The 18,296-nt window shown below is 44.9% G+C and overlaps 1 protein-coding gene across 19 annotated transcripts in view; it reads right to left on the minus strand.

The window, feature by feature from the left end:
• Nucleotides 1-18,296, minus strand: part of mark3a (MAP/microtubule affinity-regulating kinase 3a) — an 82,597-nt gene that overhangs the window by 7,513 nt on the left and 56,788 nt on the right. For 13 of the 19 annotated variants that reach the window (XM_083632614.1, XM_083632623.1, XM_083632615.1 and 10 more), the window contains exons 11-15: nucleotides 14,853-14,965; nucleotides 10,924-11,071; nucleotides 8,975-9,189; nucleotides 8,557-8,660; nucleotides 2,016-2,291 (exon numbers count right to left, since the gene is read on the minus strand). In XM_083632614.1, the coding sequence (XP_083488740.1) occupies nucleotides 2,016-2,291; nucleotides 8,557-8,660; nucleotides 8,975-9,189; nucleotides 10,924-11,071; nucleotides 14,853-14,965 (856 nt within the window). The remainder of the gene's footprint in view (nucleotides 1-2,015; nucleotides 2,292-8,556; nucleotides 8,661-8,974; nucleotides 9,190-10,923; nucleotides 11,072-14,852; nucleotides 14,966-18,296) is intronic. The other 6 variants (XM_083632607.1, XM_083632608.1, XM_083632619.1 and 3 more) reach the window with 1 other exon arrangement.

Genomic DNA, 18,296 nt, shown 5'->3' on the forward strand with positions numbered 1-18,296 from the left:
CTCTGGTGGCATCACACATCGGCACTGAGACGCCTGAAAATGCGAAAATGTTTGCGTCTGGTAAAAAGGGAAGTGCAGTGTGGTTCCTCAGTAGAGAGAATGTCATGTATCCAATTACAGGAAAAGATCCCAAAACCTAAGGGTTTATGGGTAAAAGGAGATGGATGTTGACATCGGATAGCCAGCAGTTCCTCATGCTTGGAAAGCCTAGCAGAACAAAATGAAATCTGACCCTCATTAGGGATGCAACAATTATAGATTTTGATGGTACGATTTTAGTCTGAGGAAAATAAATAACAGATTATTATGCATTCATTTATTTCACAACGCTACAGTTAATTCACGGCGATCTCACCCATGTTCTTATGTGTTTACAATATGCTCATGGTAATGTTAGTAGATTGGTTAACGACGTTTCCCATACAGCCTAGGGGTGATTACATTTTGTGGTCTGTGACAACTAGGAAGGGAAGTTGTGTTGTTGAAATAAACCAAGGGCGACATTTGAACTCTTAAATAAGGAGTTGTCCCGCTGCGGCAGGCACAGAGAGCTGTCTGCTGAGTGTGAACGGAGCCATGAGCGAAAACGTAAACAACAACAGAAAAAAACATAAAATCTTTCTATACTAGTGCTCATGTGGCATAATCCAAGTCTCCACAAGCCCTGAGATGCCAAGTTGATTTGAAAAGATCATTCACACCCTGTTTTTAGCTGAAATCTGCCATGTAGCCAGGTGCGGATGAAAGTGAAGCAGCTGCAACCCCTGGCTACAGTGCAGATTTCAGCTAAAAACAGGGTGTGAATGATCTTTTCAAGTGAATTTGGGATCTCAGGGCTTGTGAGCAGGTGCCAGGTGAGCAGTATGGAAGCATTTTTATGTTTATTTTTTACATTTTTGCTTATGGTCCCCTTCACAGCTCTGTGCCTGCCGCGGCTGGAGTGCAGTTCTCCCATCTCGATGGGTCCAGAGTGCTTTACCCAGTACACTGACTGTATGCAAGTACCTCATAGGACCCCACTTCAAACAAACCCAACTATCCCTTTAACTGGTATGACCACTAGAAAATAAGAGACAGACAAGTTCATCATGTTTAGAGTTACAGGAATTGGAATGAGATTTGTTTAGTCTCCAACCTGGCAGGATGTCAGGTGACCAAAACTCCTGTAAACGAGCTGCTTATGCATCATGTGTCTTGTTTACAAGTGCTAATTCACCTGGCTGTGATTGGTCAGTGTGAACCTAAACAGACCGAATACAAAAATGCCACAAGCTAAACTTTTCCACTGTTGTTTGGCCCAAAGAAAACAAAGTGTAAACGTGATCACACCCTTATATACACAACAGTTTGCAGTGGATATGTACTGTAAAAGTTTCCTTCCTATGTAAGCGTTGCTAACCGTGGTTTATGAAATGTATCATGTGTTTAACCAATCAGATTGCTTGGCTGAAACCACCTGCTGTGCAACACTTTGTAAGGCCAATTCCTGGTTCATGAACTCCACACTTTAACAATATCATGACTTACAAAGGAGTCGAATTTGGTGATGTTAATTTCCTTAGCTGGCAACCAGGCTGCGACAGATATACAATTTAGACTTAGGAATAAATCATCTTCTACACGACAGTGAGTGTTCCCCAGCATGTAATTAATCATCCTAATTCTACAAGGCACTGTCTTGATTGGCTTCTAATTGGAACAGACAGAGGCACAGGGGATTAAACTGTACAGAGCGGGGCTGGGGTCTGCTCGCTTTCTATTCAAGTCAAGATTTCACAATTTAAATACTAATCACAGGTTGAAAAGTGCTGAAAAAAAGAACATATATCAAATCCTTTGCTGGTAAAATAGCCTTTTAAACCAGCCTATGGTGAAAGATCTAAATTAATGCTCCATCTTACGAGTCTAAATTTAGACTTGGAAGCGACTGAGCAGAAAGAGAAGCAAACCCCAGCCGCTGTTATGAAGGCACACGACACATAGGAAAGGAAACGCAGCTTTACTTGACTTTGTACCTGCGGGTGAGTTTGGAGGTGAGTTTAGAGAAAAGGTTGCTGGTTCCACGGCTGCGGCCCTGGGAGAGCGGCGCGGCGTCATGGGAGAGGGTGGGCGATGCGGGCGGCCCGTTGTAGGTGGCTGTGCGCCGGTCCCTCAACTGGCCCCCGTGGAAGGTGCTGCGGCTGGCGGTGCCGCGGGGGAAGCGGAGGCGGTCGGGCGTGGTGCCGGCATTGGTGATGCTGTGAGTGGACGCCACGGGGTTCCTCTGGCCGCCGGGAGACACGGCCACGCTGCTGAGCGGGGCGGGACGGGTGGGGGGAGAGACGAGAGTGGGAATGGTTAGGATCAGATTGAGGTTCAAACGCACGCATCAACTTTTTTTTCCCACTGCAGAAGTGTCCCGCGATATACTCGTACTACTGACACAGTTCCATACGTTTTCCCCCCCTTGCCGTTTGTTTTCACAAACATGGCTGATGTGCTTCCACAGGGTATAGATGAGTTCTCACCATTGGCAGCGATGGAAAAAGACAACTTTCTTTCTCCTCCTACTCTGTAACCACTGATGTGTGATAGTCCATAACACAATATTGCTAACATCTCTTTGTGTTTCTATTGTCAGATCACTGCAAAACTATAAAGGAGTGATTTGATTGAAGGTTACAGAATGCTAACTGGCTAACCAAGGCTAATGGTAAATTATGTGTCAAGTCTAATTAAAGTTTATTCAAAGTGCAATATCACACCAGCGTGTCTCAGTGCACTTTACAACAATGAAACAATATCAAAAGAATCGCAGGGATTTAATAATAAATTACACAGAAATTAAGCGATACAAAACCACACAGAAGGCACAGTTATAAATAAGATTAAAACGGAGGAAAAAATACTTTGTTGTAGTTGAGATATGGGGAGGTTTAAGGTTGATTAAAGTGAGAGTGAGAAAAGGTCTGCTGTTAGTATTTTGTGATCCTCGATCAAATGTTGGCAAAGATGAGAACCGATCTACAGTATATTCTACTAAGACGAAGCAGAAGAAAGCCATGTTTGAGAAAAGGCTCGATTGAGTTTGGTATGTTTATGATAGAAGTTTGCCTATAAAACATGCACAATGGCACATGCAGGGTTAACAAGCTGGTTTCTTCATGCTGCTCTCTTACACAAACAGGACCAAACCTGCTCAGTATTCACAAAAGGTCACTACTACTGTATCTCAATCACAGCAGTCCCAGTACAGGTACAGGTGGGGACTGCTGCAATGGAAAAACCCATTTAGCTCGTCTTCAAAATGGCCAACGTTTGTTAGTGCTACATGGATTTCTCCTATCGGCATGAATTTTAAGAAGATGAATTTTGTTGGTTAGATGTCAACTGGGCAGGAATCTATTTCACAAGCCTACTAGATCAGGATGTTACATTATACACTTGATCAGGCTGTTGCACTATACACTTGATCAGGCTGTTACACTATACACTTGATCAGGCTGTTACACTATACACTTGATCAGGCTGTTGCACTATACACTTGATCAGGCTGTTACACTATACACTTGATCAGGCTGTTACACTATACATTTGATCAGGCTGTTACACTTGATCAGGCTGTTACATTATACACTTGATCAGGCTGTTGCACTATACACTTTATCAGGCTGTTACACTATACACTTGATCAGGCTGTTACACTATACACTTGATCAGGCTGTTACACTATACACTTGATCAGGCTGTTACACTATACACTTGATCAGGCTGTTACACTTGATCAGGCTGTTACACTATACACTTGATCAGGCTGTTACACTATACACTTGATCAGGCTGTTACACTATACACTTGATCAGGCTGTTACACTTGATCAGGCTGTTACACTATACACTTGATCAGGCTGTTACACTATACACTTGATCAGGCTGTTATACTTGATCAGGCTGTTACACTATACACTTGATCAGGCTGTTACACTATACACTTGATCAGGCTGTTACACTATACACTTGATCAGGATGTTACACTATACACTTGATCAGGCTGTTATACTATACACTTGATCAGGATGTTACACTATACACTTGATCAGGCTGTTGCACTTGATCAGGCTGTTACACTATACACTTGATCAGGCTGTTACACTATACACTTGATCAGGCTGTTACACTATACACTTGACCAGGCTGTTACACTTGATCAGGCTGTTACACTATACACTTGATCAGGCTGTTACACTTGATCAGGCTGTTACACTATACACTTGACCAGGCTGTTACACTTGATCAGGCTGTTACACTATACACTTGACCAGGCTGTTACACTTGATCAGGCTGTTACACTATACACTTGATCAGGCTGTTACACTATACACTTGATCAGGCTGTTACACTATACACTTGATCAGGCTGTTACACTATACACTTGATCAGGCTGTTACACTATACACTTGATCAGGCTGTTACACTATACACTTGATCAGGCTGTTACACTTGATCAGGCTGTTACACTATACACTTGATCAGGCTGTTACACTTGACCAGGCTGTTACACTTGATCAGGCTGTTACACTTGATCAGGCTGTTACACTTGAGTTTGGTTAACAACAGGAGTGCAAGAGAAGATTATGCAGCCTAATAAGCCCACAAACACCTGCACACTCAGTTGCAATGAAACCATTTTATTGAGTGTTTTATTCAGTGATTGTCTTGTGAGCTTGTGTCTTTTGAGGAAGGTCCTGGTACCAAAATGCATGTTTTAAGTCAAATGTTTAAATTTAAAGTCCAAAAGACAGCGTGTGGGAGATTCTATGCATCATTTCACCGGCCGAAATATTTTTTTAGGATATAAGATACAAAATAGAAACGAAATAGAGGCTGAAAGACATATTCAGCATCCACAGCTAAACTTCACTAACATTCAGCTGGTGTTAACTTCCCACCCTGGATGTCAAGTTTAGGTATTGTGCAGAGACAATAGTGAGTTGGTCCCTGCTTTACCCCGATAGCCAGGCGCTTCTCACTCATACTGAGCATTAGCGCCCGACCAACCACATAACATTTCCCCATAGACCAGCTTTCGGCTCTCGCGGCTACGTCTTAAAAGATTACTTAGCTGAGCCAGAAACTTGAAGTGAAGACCCTATCCGATGCCTAACATCCTCTTCTAAATAGCGACAGATGTTGCCGCTTCCAACTTGTTGCATAAAATCCACTTTTATGTCTTTGATATCAAAAAGTCCTTAATGCATTACCATTCAGGAAGTGTGGGGGGCAGTACGGACAGCGACGCACTGTGTTTACGCTACTGCACTTCACCCACACTTCCTGAATGGTATTGCATTAAGGACTGTTTGATATCAAAGACATAAAAGTGGATTTTATGCAACAAGTTGGAAGCGGCAACATCTGTCACTATTTAGAAGAGGATGTTAGGCATCGGATAGGGTCTTCACTTCAAGTTTCTGCCTCAGGTAAATAATCTTTTAAGATGTAGCCACGAGAGCGGAAAGCTGGTCTATGGGGAAATGTTATGTGGTTGGCTGGACGCTAATGCTCAGTATGAGCGAGAAGCGCCCGGCTAGCGGGGTAAGTTCCTGCTCAGTTTAGTAAACCGTAAAAAAGACGAGATGGTCTGAGGGTGCTGGGGTGAGAGGGGGGCGACCCGTCTGGGCCGTCCTGGCAGGGACAAAATGGTGAGGGATCCAGACAGAGAAGGGGTCAAAGTTCACGGCAGAAGATGGGAGGAAAGATTGGGAGCAGAGTTGCGTGAGGTTGTTATTGCAGAGGAACCGAGGCGTCCTCCATTTTGAGGTGTGGAATAGGATGATGCAAACATGGGAAAATATGACCACACAGAATTCAAGATCTTGTTTTGTCAGAAAACTGGAATAAAATAGTGGCTGCTTGAATCCAGTGTGTTCCCCCCAACCCCACTTCTGCTTCTACCAGTGTCCGCAATTAACAGGAATCTGAAATCAACACATGCTAAATGCAGCTAAAATTTGTCTTTGGTGGATATACCAGCGAGGGTCACCTGCCACACTGGTGGCAACCTTTTTAAACATCTTTTCCAGGTTGAAAACTTTGTCCCCTATGGTCCCTGCTGGCCACCATACACATTAGCAGTGAGCCAATCAAAGCAAAAATAATGAGCCGGTATCAAACAGGCTGTCTGATACTTGTGTTTCTCTGCTGTGTGGACGGTTAACCAGCCTAACATTAGCTGTAATATAACTTCGAATTTTCCCCATGTGGCGAGATAAGACAGTAGTTTGACAGGAAATATAGGGAAAGAGTGAGGGTATGACATGCGGCAAGAGCCATGTGTCGGATTTGAACCCGGGTCGGCCGCGGGAAGGACTAAGGGCTAATGTCCACCAGCTCCAGAACAGATGCGGTACGGCTGCCTGAACAGACCCACACTCATGTAATCTGTCAGACGCATGCGGAATCTGACAATAGAACAGGTGCGTATTTTTTCCATACCGCATGTATTTCCCACATGGGCAGGGGAGTCTGTTCCGGCAGTTTTACTGTGGAGTCATAACGTATCTGGTGTACATTGGGTTTAAGCCTTTACAAGGTGATCCACCGGGGCACCCCCATGTGATGTCACTCAACTGGAAGTGATGTCATCAGTGATTTTCTTTATTGTGATGTCACTTGAGCAATGGGGCATTATGACATCACTGATTATGTCGTCAGGCATTGTACATCAGTGATGTCATAAGTGTGATGTCATCAGTGATGCGAAGTTGTGACATCATCAGTGATGTTATAAGAGCATGTGAGCCCACATAGAGGGCGAGCTGCAGAGTGGGCGAGGAGGCGCACCGGCTGAGCTGCGTATGCGAGGAATCGAGCGTGTGTAGCGTGTGAGATGCCTAGTTCTATACAAAATAACAGAAGGGTAGGGTGACATTTCTATGAAAAATGTATATAAATTATTTTGGCTGGTAAAGAAAAAATTGGCGGGTAAATTATTTTGGTTTACCAGCCCCTTCACAGGTAAAAATAAAAGTTTATTTCTGACACTGGCGGCACCTAACCAAAAACAAGTTGGTTGTACTCATTTCTTCCTCTTCTCGACGAGAAATAATGCTCATGGTTGTTAGTGTTAACAAGCGTGAAGCCGACTGGATGTGTGGGTTAGCGAGGGGTCGAGAGGGGTGGTGACATGAGAGGAGAGACAGACAGACAGGGGGGTTTGGAGGCCCTGCCGTCTTACTTGGGCGAGCAGTAGTCCAGAGCGTAGTAGGAGTGGGGCAGCGTGGCCCAGCCTGCCTGGCAAGCGTACAATGGGCCGGCGGTTTGATACCTCAGTTGCACCGAACTGGACGAGGCGTCGTGCACAGCGGCCGCAAAGGCAGAGGAGGAGGGGCTAGTGGCACAAGCCATCTCAGTCATGCTGTTCATGCCACAACGATAACACCCCGCCCCACACACACATACAGTACATAGGCAGAAATGGAAAATCAGTTGAGAAAAAAGGGGAATGTCAAATAAGAAACACAAGAAAGAAGAGAAAAAGAAGTAAGAAAAAGAAAGAATATGCAATGAAGGAAATTCTCTTCTTGGGATCTTGTCTGGTTTTTCTTCCAACAATGAAGGAAAGGTTTGAGCACATACATCAATACCTTGCTACTAGGGGTCAACCAATATGGGTTTTTGAAGGCTGATATATATTTGCATTGAACCTGCCGATAGCCGATAGCCGATAATATATATATATATATATATATATATATATATATATATATATATATATATATATATATATATATATATATATATATCCTGACTGCTTTAAAAATGGGTAACAAAGCTGCAATATATTCTTCGTTTAAAACTGTCCATTCATGCCAATTCCAATAAAAAGGAACAAATTGTAATGAATAAAGTGTTAAATATGTTCATCACTACTGCCTGGCCTGCTATTAATCAGATGTAAAAATAGCAGCGACTCGCACCAGCCATACTGTGCCTCTGGTTAGTCTTTTTCTGGTGATGAAAACTATAAAAGGAAGCAGCTAGCGGGGGGAAGGCAGTGGACGTGAGGGAAGCAGCTAGCAGGTGGAAGGCAGTGCACGTGAGGGAAGCAGCTAGCGGGGGGAAGGCAGTGCACGTGAGGGAAGCAGCTAGCGGGGGGAAGGCAGCGCACGTGAGGGAAGCAGCTAGCGGGGGGAAGGCAGTGGACGTGAGGGAAGCAGCTAGCGGGGGGAAGGCAGTGCACGTGAGGGAAGCAGCTAGCGGGGGGAAGGCAGCGCACGTGAGGGAAGCAGCTAGCAGGTGGAAGGCAGCGCACGTGAGGGAAGCAGCTAGCGGGGGGAAGGTAGTGGACGTGAGGGAAGCAGCTAGCGGGGGGAAGGTAGTGGACGTGAGGGAAGCAGCTAGCGGGGGGAAGGCAGTGGACGTGAGGGAAGCAGCTAGCGGGGGGAAGGCAGTGGACGTGAGGGAAGCAGCTAGCAGGGGGAAGGCAGTGGACGTGAGGGAAGCTGCTAGCGGGGGGAAGGTAGTGGACGTGAGGGAAGCAGCTAGCGGGGGGAAGGCAGTGGACGTGCTCCCTCACCTGTTCTCCTTCCCGTTGGGTATGACAGAGAGGCGGTCGGTGTTGTTTCTGTCACTGCACACGTACGTGTTCCTCCTGGTCATTCCTGCCGACGCAGTGTTATTCTGCAGGGCCAGCAAGAGAAGGCAGAAAAAAAGACAATCAGATAATACAATATATAATGTAAACAATAAATAATGTAACAATATACTGTATATAATGTAAACAATTAGTCTTTTCATGTCCGTTTTTTGAGCAATACATTCCTACAAAAGTAAGTGTACATTTCGACATCTTGATTGAATTGAATACTTTTTTTCACTCTCAAACTCTCACACGAGCTAATTATTTATTACCAATCTCTGGAGATACATGAATTTCTGTTGAAATATTTAACTGACCTATATTTCTGGAGTATGTAACTGACAAAGTGACTCACGCTCGGACCGGTGGTGGCTCCTTTCTTGCGGTCGGGGATGTCGGCCTTGTTGGGGTTGTTGGCATTGCCCAGCAGGGGGCTGGCAGGCGGGGCGCCGCGGCTCCCCGGAGTGCTGGGTTTTCGGAGCTGGACGCCCTCCTCCTTGCTGTTGTTCTCGGCTGTGGTGGTCTGACTCCTCTTGGGGTGGCCCGACCCTGGTGGCACGTTCTGACCCACTGGAGACAGATGTAATGGATTATCTGAGGATGTTGTCAATACTTTTTTGCAAAAACATAGGAAATGTTCAAGGAATACATAGATTTTCCCCCCATTGTTCCAAAATGAGATGACTGCAATTTAGACAAATACACCAGACACCTACTCAAAATGATTGATTGCATAATGGGGGGGGGGGTGCTTTTTAAAAGTAGGTAGCCATGGTTGACTGAATTCAGAATGTTAGTGACTGAATCCCCTATATTTTAGAAATGCCAAATGATGAACTTAAGCCAATCTACCAAAATCGTGAAAATGTGAAGGTATTGCGAACAATGCTAGCAAAGTTCTTTGTACCCAGATTGACCAGAGAGGAAGCAGTACAAACAGAAGTTATTGACAAAGCATTATATCACAGCAGACAGCATTGAGCTGTGCAAATAATCTAAAGGTTAAAGTGCCTCCACTGTGTGACTAGTTTGATTTAACAGCTTTTATAGCTTTTCTGACAATAAGCTAGTGACAAAAACAAACCTTTATTGGAGGGAGAAGCACACCAGTGGTTCCTCTGTTTTCAGCAGGAGTGGTGTCGCAGTTCGACAGAGTATGCGAAAACGAAAACAAAATAGAGCCAGCCACATTGCCTCTAAAACATGTCTCAATCTTTACAGTTCATGTTTTTAATCATGATAACCAGGAAGGAACTACTCTAACCATGCAGCCAGCACTAGAACCACAACTGCAACCAAAACAGAAGTTGACGTGGAACCAAATCTTCGATAATAATAATAATAATTATTACACCCAGCCAGAGAAAACTACAGAAAACTACAGAGGAAGCAGTGCAGCATGCAACCGAAGAAGCAAAATGCTGGGAAGAGCTGCTTGTGTCCTCGAGTTCAGAGAGGACACAGACAGCGAAGCCTGCGGCGGCCTCACCTTGTTCGCCTTTGTTTCTGCTCACCTTGTTCACTGTAACACCTTTGTTTCTGCTCACCTTGTTCACTGTAACACCTTTGTTTCTGCTCACCTTGTTCACTCTAACACCTTTGTTTCTGCTCACCTTGTTCACTATAACACCTGTTTCTGCTCACCTTGTTCACTATAACACCTTTGTTTCTGCTCACCTTGTTCACTATAACACCTTTGTTTCTGCTCACATTGTTCACTATAACACCTTTGTTTCTGCTCACCTTGTTCACTATAACACCTTTGTTTCTGCTCACCTTGTTCACTGTAACACCTTTGTTTCTGCTCACCTTGTTCACTATAACACCTTTGTTTCTGCTCACCTTGTTCACTGTAACACCTTTGTTTCTGCTCACCTTGTTCACTATAACACCTTTGTTTCTGCTCACATTGTTCACTATAACACCTTTGTTTCTGCTCACCTTGTTCACTATAACACCTTTGTTTCTGCTCACCTTGTTCACTGTAACACCTTTGTTTCTGCTCACCTTGTTCACTATAACACCTTTGTTTCTGCTCACCTTGTTCACTGTAACACCTTTGTTTCTGCTCACCTTGTTCACTATAACACCTTTGTTTCTGCTCACCTTGTTCACTGTAACACCTTTGTTTCTGCTCACCTTGTTCACTATAACACCTTTGTTTCTGCTCACATTGTTCACTGTAACACCTTTGTTTCTGCTCACCTTGTTCACTGTAACACCTTTGTTTCTGCTCACCTTGTTCACTCTAACACCTTTGTTTCTGCTCACCTTGTTCACTGTAACACCTTTGTTTCTGCTCACCTTGTTCACTGTAACGCCTTTGTTTCTGGTTGGAGGAGATGCTCCTCTGGACCTTGAGGTGCGAGGGCGACTGGCCGTTCAGCTCGCTGTTGGGTCTGGGCTTGGCGAGAGACAGGTTGCTGCTGGAGGCCGACTCGCTGGGCTCCAGCTGGGGGATAAACGCACACACCCAAACACAAAAAGAGTGAAATTTAGTAGTCAACTTCAGATTATTACAGTATTGTTAACTGGACACCGATTCTTCCATTTTAACACATTCACTGCCAGCCGTTTTTCAATACTGTAGTTAGCTTCTGCCAAGGTTTTTTTTTGAGGATTCTGGCTCATCTTTCAAGAGCCGAGGATTCGTTTCTGTTAGGATTTTGTGAACACACAATATATCAAAAGAACTAATAGAATGTGTGCTTTCTCTGTCTAAAAGAGTTAGTTTGTAGAGTTAGTAGTTATGTAAGCATTAGCAGTTGAATACAGCATGGTTTCAGCGTCTGAAAATCTATTCTGAGATAAACGGCTTTTTGTGAAATTCGATAGAACAGTCACTTTAACCATTCATTTTTGGCATCAGTAAGACATCAGACATCTAAACAATAGTTTTGAACAGTAATTTCCTCCATAACAGCAGGAAACCCCCCTCTGCTTCAAACTCCTCCCTCCGTGGGCGTTCTCCTCCGCCCTCCTTGGCTCTGCAGCGGGTCTGTCACAAACGAGTTGCTGCTGCCTGGCTGCTGCCTGGCAGTCTGGATGGGGCTCGCTGGATGGGGCTCGCTCGTTTCTTGGCGTTTCGGTTGAGAGCTCTGATGAAGCTCTTGCGATTCTGCGCTTATTTATGCTGCGTGTTTCAAAGTGTGCACCCAGTCTATTCTTGGAACCCCCCACCGTTGCCACCGCTGTGCGTCAGTGCGAAAGCGTTTTCGCCATCCATTTTACAGTATGAGAACGGCTTCCTCGCGCTTTTCCCTGCAGTTTTGGCTCGCCTCTTCCTACTCTGGAGAGACATGTCGCCACTCAGTGGGTCGGTAAAATAGATTATACACATTCAATACCTCCAATATTTGTATAGGAGACGTAAAAGGGTTGGATCCACGTCCCACCGTCAAAATTATTATTATTTTTTTTAAGCCGAGATATCTCGTCATTGGCAGTCAACCGTTGGATTTTGTAAGCCGAGATATGTCGTCAATGGCAGTGAACGTGTTAACACGTTCACTGCCAATGGCGAGTTGACTCGTCAAAAAAGATCCAGCGGTTGACTGCCAATGACGAGTTGAGACGTCAAAAAAAAAAAAGGTTTTTTTTGACGGTGCTACGTGGATCAATGCCCCCCACGTCTCCTATAAAAATATTGGAGCCGCCGGACGTGTACAACCCATTCCACCGACCCACTAAGTGGCGACAGTGCTCTCCATTCTAGAGGAAGGCAAGCAAAAAGCAGTGTGAGGAAGCCATTCTCATGAAAGTGGATTGGCGAAGACGCTTTCGCGCTTGGGAGCTGGCGGTGGGGTTTTGCAAATTTGCGTGGTGGATTGCGGGTGGAGCGCACTTTGAGACACGCAGCATAAGTGGGACCGGAGTCGCGGAAGCTTCATCAAGGCTCTCAGAACCCCAGGGGACGGGCGAGCCCATCCAGACTTGCACAGCGGCCGCCAGCAGACAGGAGCAGCAGCAAAGCAGTGAGCCTGGTGACGCGAGGTTACAGCAGCAGCAGCAACGAGCTTGTGACACGCCCGCTGCAGCCAAGAAGAACACACACGGAGGGAGGAGTTTGAAGGAGAGGGGTGTTTCCTGCTGTTATGGAGGAAATTACTGTTCAAAACTATTGTTTAGATGTCTGACGTCTTACTGATGCCAAAAATGAATGGTTAAAGTGACTGTTCTATCGAATTTCACAAAAAGCCGTTTATCTCAGAATAAATTTTTCAGACGCTGAAACCATGCTGTATTCAACTGCTAATGCTTACATAACTACTAACTCTACAAACTAACTCTTTTAGACAGAGAAAGCACACATTCTATTAGTTCTTTTGAGATATTGTGTGTTCACAAAATCCTAACAGAAACGAATCCTCGGCCCTTGAAAGATGAGCCAGAATCCTCAAAAAAACCCTCTGGCAGAAGCTAACTACAGTATTGAAAAACGGCTGGCAGTGAATGTGTTAACAGGGGGGGGGGGTGTGGTAATCAGGATGTTTGACCTCATCTTTAAATTCATCTTTCAGTTTATATTTCAGTCAAGAGGTGTGTTGCATTTACACTTACATTTTCAGTATTTAGTTAATTTAGGGCCCTATCTTCGTACAGGTGATATCCTCTATTAGCGCTTGCGCACCTGTTTGCGCGTGCCTTAAGGCAGGGAAGATTACAGTCCGCTGTTCAGGTGTTGTGCCAAGTTTTGCATCCCCGCCAGGCTGCAGCAAAAAGCATCCCCACCTCACGGGAACATATTGTAATGATTTATACAGAAACATAACTATTAATATTTAAAAATGATATAATTGTTTGGGTAGACGTGACCTCCCTGTTTTTAAGTTAGAACAGCCCCAAAATATGGTGGTAATGCATGGTGGTGTGGGGAAGCATAACTCGTCAAAACAACGGGCGCAAACACAGATTAGAGCCGTGCCAAATAATTTATGCACGGCGCAAACGGGATTTGGGCGGTGTTAACCACCAGAATTATTCACAGGTGTGGCCTGGCAATGCCTGGAGGTTAGATCAATCAAACCAGATTCCCGTCTTGCTGTCCATGTAATACAGTTTGCGTGAGGCATGCTGTAATTCTTCCCATGCGTAATTTGGATAGGTGTAGGTATATTGACTGTATATATTATCCCCATCTCCTAACGACACCATCACATCATATACCTGTTAAAAACATCTGAGTTTTGATGAAATTCGGGTTATTTTGTTGACTGTGGTGGGACAATAGAAACGTGTTTGCAGCGGGTAAACGGCAGAGACAAAAGAAAAGATGGAGGATTTACAGTGGTCTCAATTAAATCTCGGTGAAACACTGAGCTGCGCCGAGGACAGAGACAGATGGAGAGAGCTTGTGACAGATCGGCTGTGGTGCCAACGACCCTCCGGGTTATAGCAGGTGAAGGTGAATAGCCTATTGCAAGTAGGCTACAATGTACAAGTTTTCTCAATTAATTTACCATAACCCCTCCTTGCAATGTGATAAAAGTTTCTCAGTGAAATATAGTTGATTACCTCACCGAATAATCTGCTGGTTACCCAATTTTAGCAGCAGAATTTGACGTCCTGGGGTGGCACGTCCGTGCGTAATGACGTTTCTGCGCTGCGCTGAGATTATGTTGCGATCAAGCGCAGCGAGTGTTTTAGTGCCTGGAGCGCAGCTAAGAGGTGCTTTTCAAAGCTCTTAGCGCAAAGTAATTGCGTGTTGCTGACGATAGGATAATGCCATCTATCCCCACATTTTAGCGCTGAAACGCCTGCTTTGGCATGTGGCACGCCTATGCCCAGTACAATTATATGCGCACGGCGTTAAACGAGCGCAAAAACGCTAAATTACCGCTTTTGCGAAGATACGGCCCTTAGTCTCTTTGGTATAATAAAGTAGGTAATAAAGTCGGTAAACATGAGCGAGCTGCATGACGATCACCGATATCACCTTACAGGATTTCTGGGTAGCTGAACATTTTCAATTTATCATTTCTCATTTCTCATGCCAAAATGAAGTTGCTGAGTGTGGGGTTTTAATTCATGAATCAGAAGTGCTAGGTAGAGAAGAGCCTGGCAGAAAGTTTGATAACACAGGGAAGTTGGGATGTGAAGGAACAAGCAAACGTGGTTTTATTCAGTTACCCGTGTATCCCATATTTTGACTTTATAAAACTATTCACCACAACGCCATCCAGCCCAACCTCATCCGTTACATGTGTTCAGTTGACGGACGGGGGTGTTTGTACCTCGGATGCCTTTCTGCCCAGGAGCAGGTAGGTGGCTGTGATCTCATCGTACTTCATCTTGGTCAGAGAATCCTGGATCTCCTCCAGGTTGTAGCCCATCCCCACCATCACATCTGGGAGAGGAATCACAAAAATAATACATGTACCATTCAAACAAAGTCAAGTAAACCACTCACATACAGGTACGAAGAGGGAAAAAAATCGTTCCTACCTCTTCAACCTAATCAATTTCTTCATATTACCAACATTAGCAATCAAATTGTCTATGTCCCCCACCCTCTCCCAAATTGTACTTGGCCAATTTCCCCCTGCTGCCCCGGTTGCTGCTCCACCCCCTCTGCCGACCTGGGGAGAGCCATAGACTAGCACCAGGCTTCCTCCGATACATGCGCAGTTGCCTGCCGCTTCTTTTCACCTGACAGTAGGGAGCTTCACCGGCAGGATGTACTGTAGCATGTAGGAGGATCACGCTATTCCCACCAGTTCCCTTCCACCCCGACCAGGCACCCCGACCGACCAGAGGAGGCGCTAGTGCAGCGACCAGGACACATACCCTCAATCCGCCTTCCCACCCACAGTCACAGCCAATCATGCCTTATGGACGCCCGACCACGGGGCGCAAACCTGCGACCCTCGTGTTGGTTGGCAGGGAATCTACCGCTACTAATGGGAAAGGTAATGTTTTTTGTCCACCCCCTGCCCCAATTAATTAAATGTGTGTACACATGGGGGGGGGATTCCATCAGTCAGCAGTGAGATGTTGACGATGATTGGAGAGTGTATGTGCAATGTGCGCACAATAGACAAGGGACAACTGTTGGCAAGAAACTAATTCTGAAGGAATGGAAGTCCTCCTCTCCGCATTTTTTTCAGCTGTGGCTGACAGACATGGTCTCAATTATACGTATGGAGAAACTCAGGTTCCAGAGGACCAAGAACGTTTTTGTTATCTGGGACCCATTCCTGACCTATTTTGACGAGGTTAAAAACGACAAGTGACCACTTGTAGATCCCATGCACAGTATTTTTTTTGTTACGCACATAAGCATTTTACGTGAAAATGTATGTATATATTTTTTTTCTTCCTCTTTGTCCCTTTTCCTGTCTGAGTCTGTTCTTGTTTTTCATGTTCTGAAAAACCGCAAAATAAAATATTGAAAAAAAGCCCCACTGATGTAGACACACACACATAAACATGTGCATAAACATACACACAGAGAAACACACACAGCTGAGTGGCCTTGACGTCAGGCTCACGTGGAGTGTGTGTGTTCCACATTCCTTCTCTCAGTATCTCCCTCTCTGCTTGCTGAAATATGCCCCTCCCCCAACACAAACTATACGAAGGCTTTTATCCTCTTATCACTTTACGCTATATAGCCTTAACCACATTGGGAATTAATTATGCTAGCTGAAAAGCATTAGTCAATATTTCAAAATCAATCAGATTCTATCATCATAAAGAGAGCTAGTTTGTAAGCAAAAGGTCTTCAGATGACTCAACTTAACTATTGACTCATTGTCTCATTCTGCCACAGTGGATGTTGCTCGTGGCGTCTACACAGACAGGAGCCTGGCAGGGATAGTACAGGAAGCACGCGCGGGGGGGGGGGGGGGTTGGAGGACATCACAGTATCGCTGTATCACTGTATTCTTAGCCAACATTACCTGGCTTCCAATAGACGGCTTTAACTTGACAACAAACATTCTAAATTGCAGTGTTTGCTAATACAATAACTGACAGGAAATAAGCTAGGTTTCAAACGGTTCCCTAGCAACACAATTCTGTGAAAACAGTCTATACTCGTCTTTGGTTTCCGGCTGCAATATTCTAATGCAAACTGAAAATAGAATAATTGCTGGTATACACAATAATACAATATCACATTAGCTGGCAATAATGACTTCATATGGGATTTAAATTCATTTTTCTATGATATAGTAATAGCATTGATTAATAATGTAATAATTCATGATGTAATGCCTAAATATGATTCTTGCATCATCTGTTCAAAACAGGTTACACCCCTTATGAAATACCAATTGCCAGTTTATGTAATAATGTGACAATTATTTTCCCACAATTTAAGACCTCAACAGGTTTTATTACATTTTCAACCCCTTTAGAGGTACATTTTACAATTGTGACAAGTTATGAAATTATTTGGTAGTTATATTAACATTTGTTACATGTCCTTGCTCAGGAGTACTTCAGCAGTAGACTTCACTAGGTGTTTGACCAAAATGTGTCACTGAAAATCATACATCAAAGCACGTTTAACAAAGAGAAATGTCTTGTGAATTATATAAATCATTTAAGTCATATTACAGTACTGGTTTGAAGGTTTTCAATTTAGCAATAATTACCCTGATATTATCGTGTATTGATAAGATATAATTTTGGCCAAGATACTCTTACAGTGAAATTGCCATATTGGCACAGGCCTAGTTGTTGACCAAGCCGCTGTGGGCCTCGAGCAGCTGGGATGTCAGTTGCAGTGCAGAGAGAGAGAGAGGGAGAGAGAGGGGAGAGAGGAGGGAGAGGAGGGAGCGCGCTTCATCTCCTGGAATATAACGTAGGTGAAGAGTTCGTACGAACACATGTGCGTGGACAGCCTCCACAGTCTGTACTTGCTGAGCGACTGGGAGTTCGTACCAACACGTGTGTGGAGAGCGTCCAGTCTGTACTTACTGAGCGACTGGGAGTTCGTACCAACACATGTGCGTGGACAGTCTCCACAGTCTGTACTTACTGAGCGACTGGGAGTTCGTACCAACACATGTGCGTGGACAGCCTCCACAGTCTGTACTTACTGAGCGACGGGGAGTTTGTACCAACACATGTGCGTGGACAGTCTCCACAGTCTGTACTTACTGAGCGACTGGGAGTTCGTACCAACACATGTGCGTGGACAGCCTACACAGTCTGTACTTACTGAGTGACTGGGAGTTCGTACCAACACATGTGCATGGACAGCCTACACAGTCTGTACTTGCTGAGCGACTGGGAGTTCGTACCAACACATGTGCGTGGACAGCCTCCAGTCTGTACTTACTGAGCAACTGGGAGTTCGTACCAACACATGTGCATGGACAGCCTCCACAGTCTGTACTTGCTGAGCGACTGGGAGTTCGTACCAACACGTGTGTGGAGAGCGTCCACAGTCTGTACTTACTGAGCGACTGGGAGTTTGTACCAACACATGTGCGTGGACAGTCTACACAGTCTGTACTTGCTGAGCAACTGGGAGTTTGTACCAACACATGTGCGTGGACAGTCTACACAGTCTGTACTTGCTGAGCGACTGGGAGTTCGTACCAACACATGTGCGTGGACAGCCTACACAGTCTGTACTTGCTGAGCGACTGGGAGTTCGTACCAACACATGTGCGTGGACAGCCAACCCAGCTGCAGTTATGTAACACCCTCCCCCCCTCCTCCAT

This window comes from Poromitra crassiceps, assembly GCF_964638095.1.
Source record: "Poromitra crassiceps genome assembly, chromosome: 3".
Lineage (NCBI taxonomy): Eukaryota > Metazoa > Chordata > Actinopteri > Beryciformes > Melamphaidae > Poromitra > Poromitra crassiceps.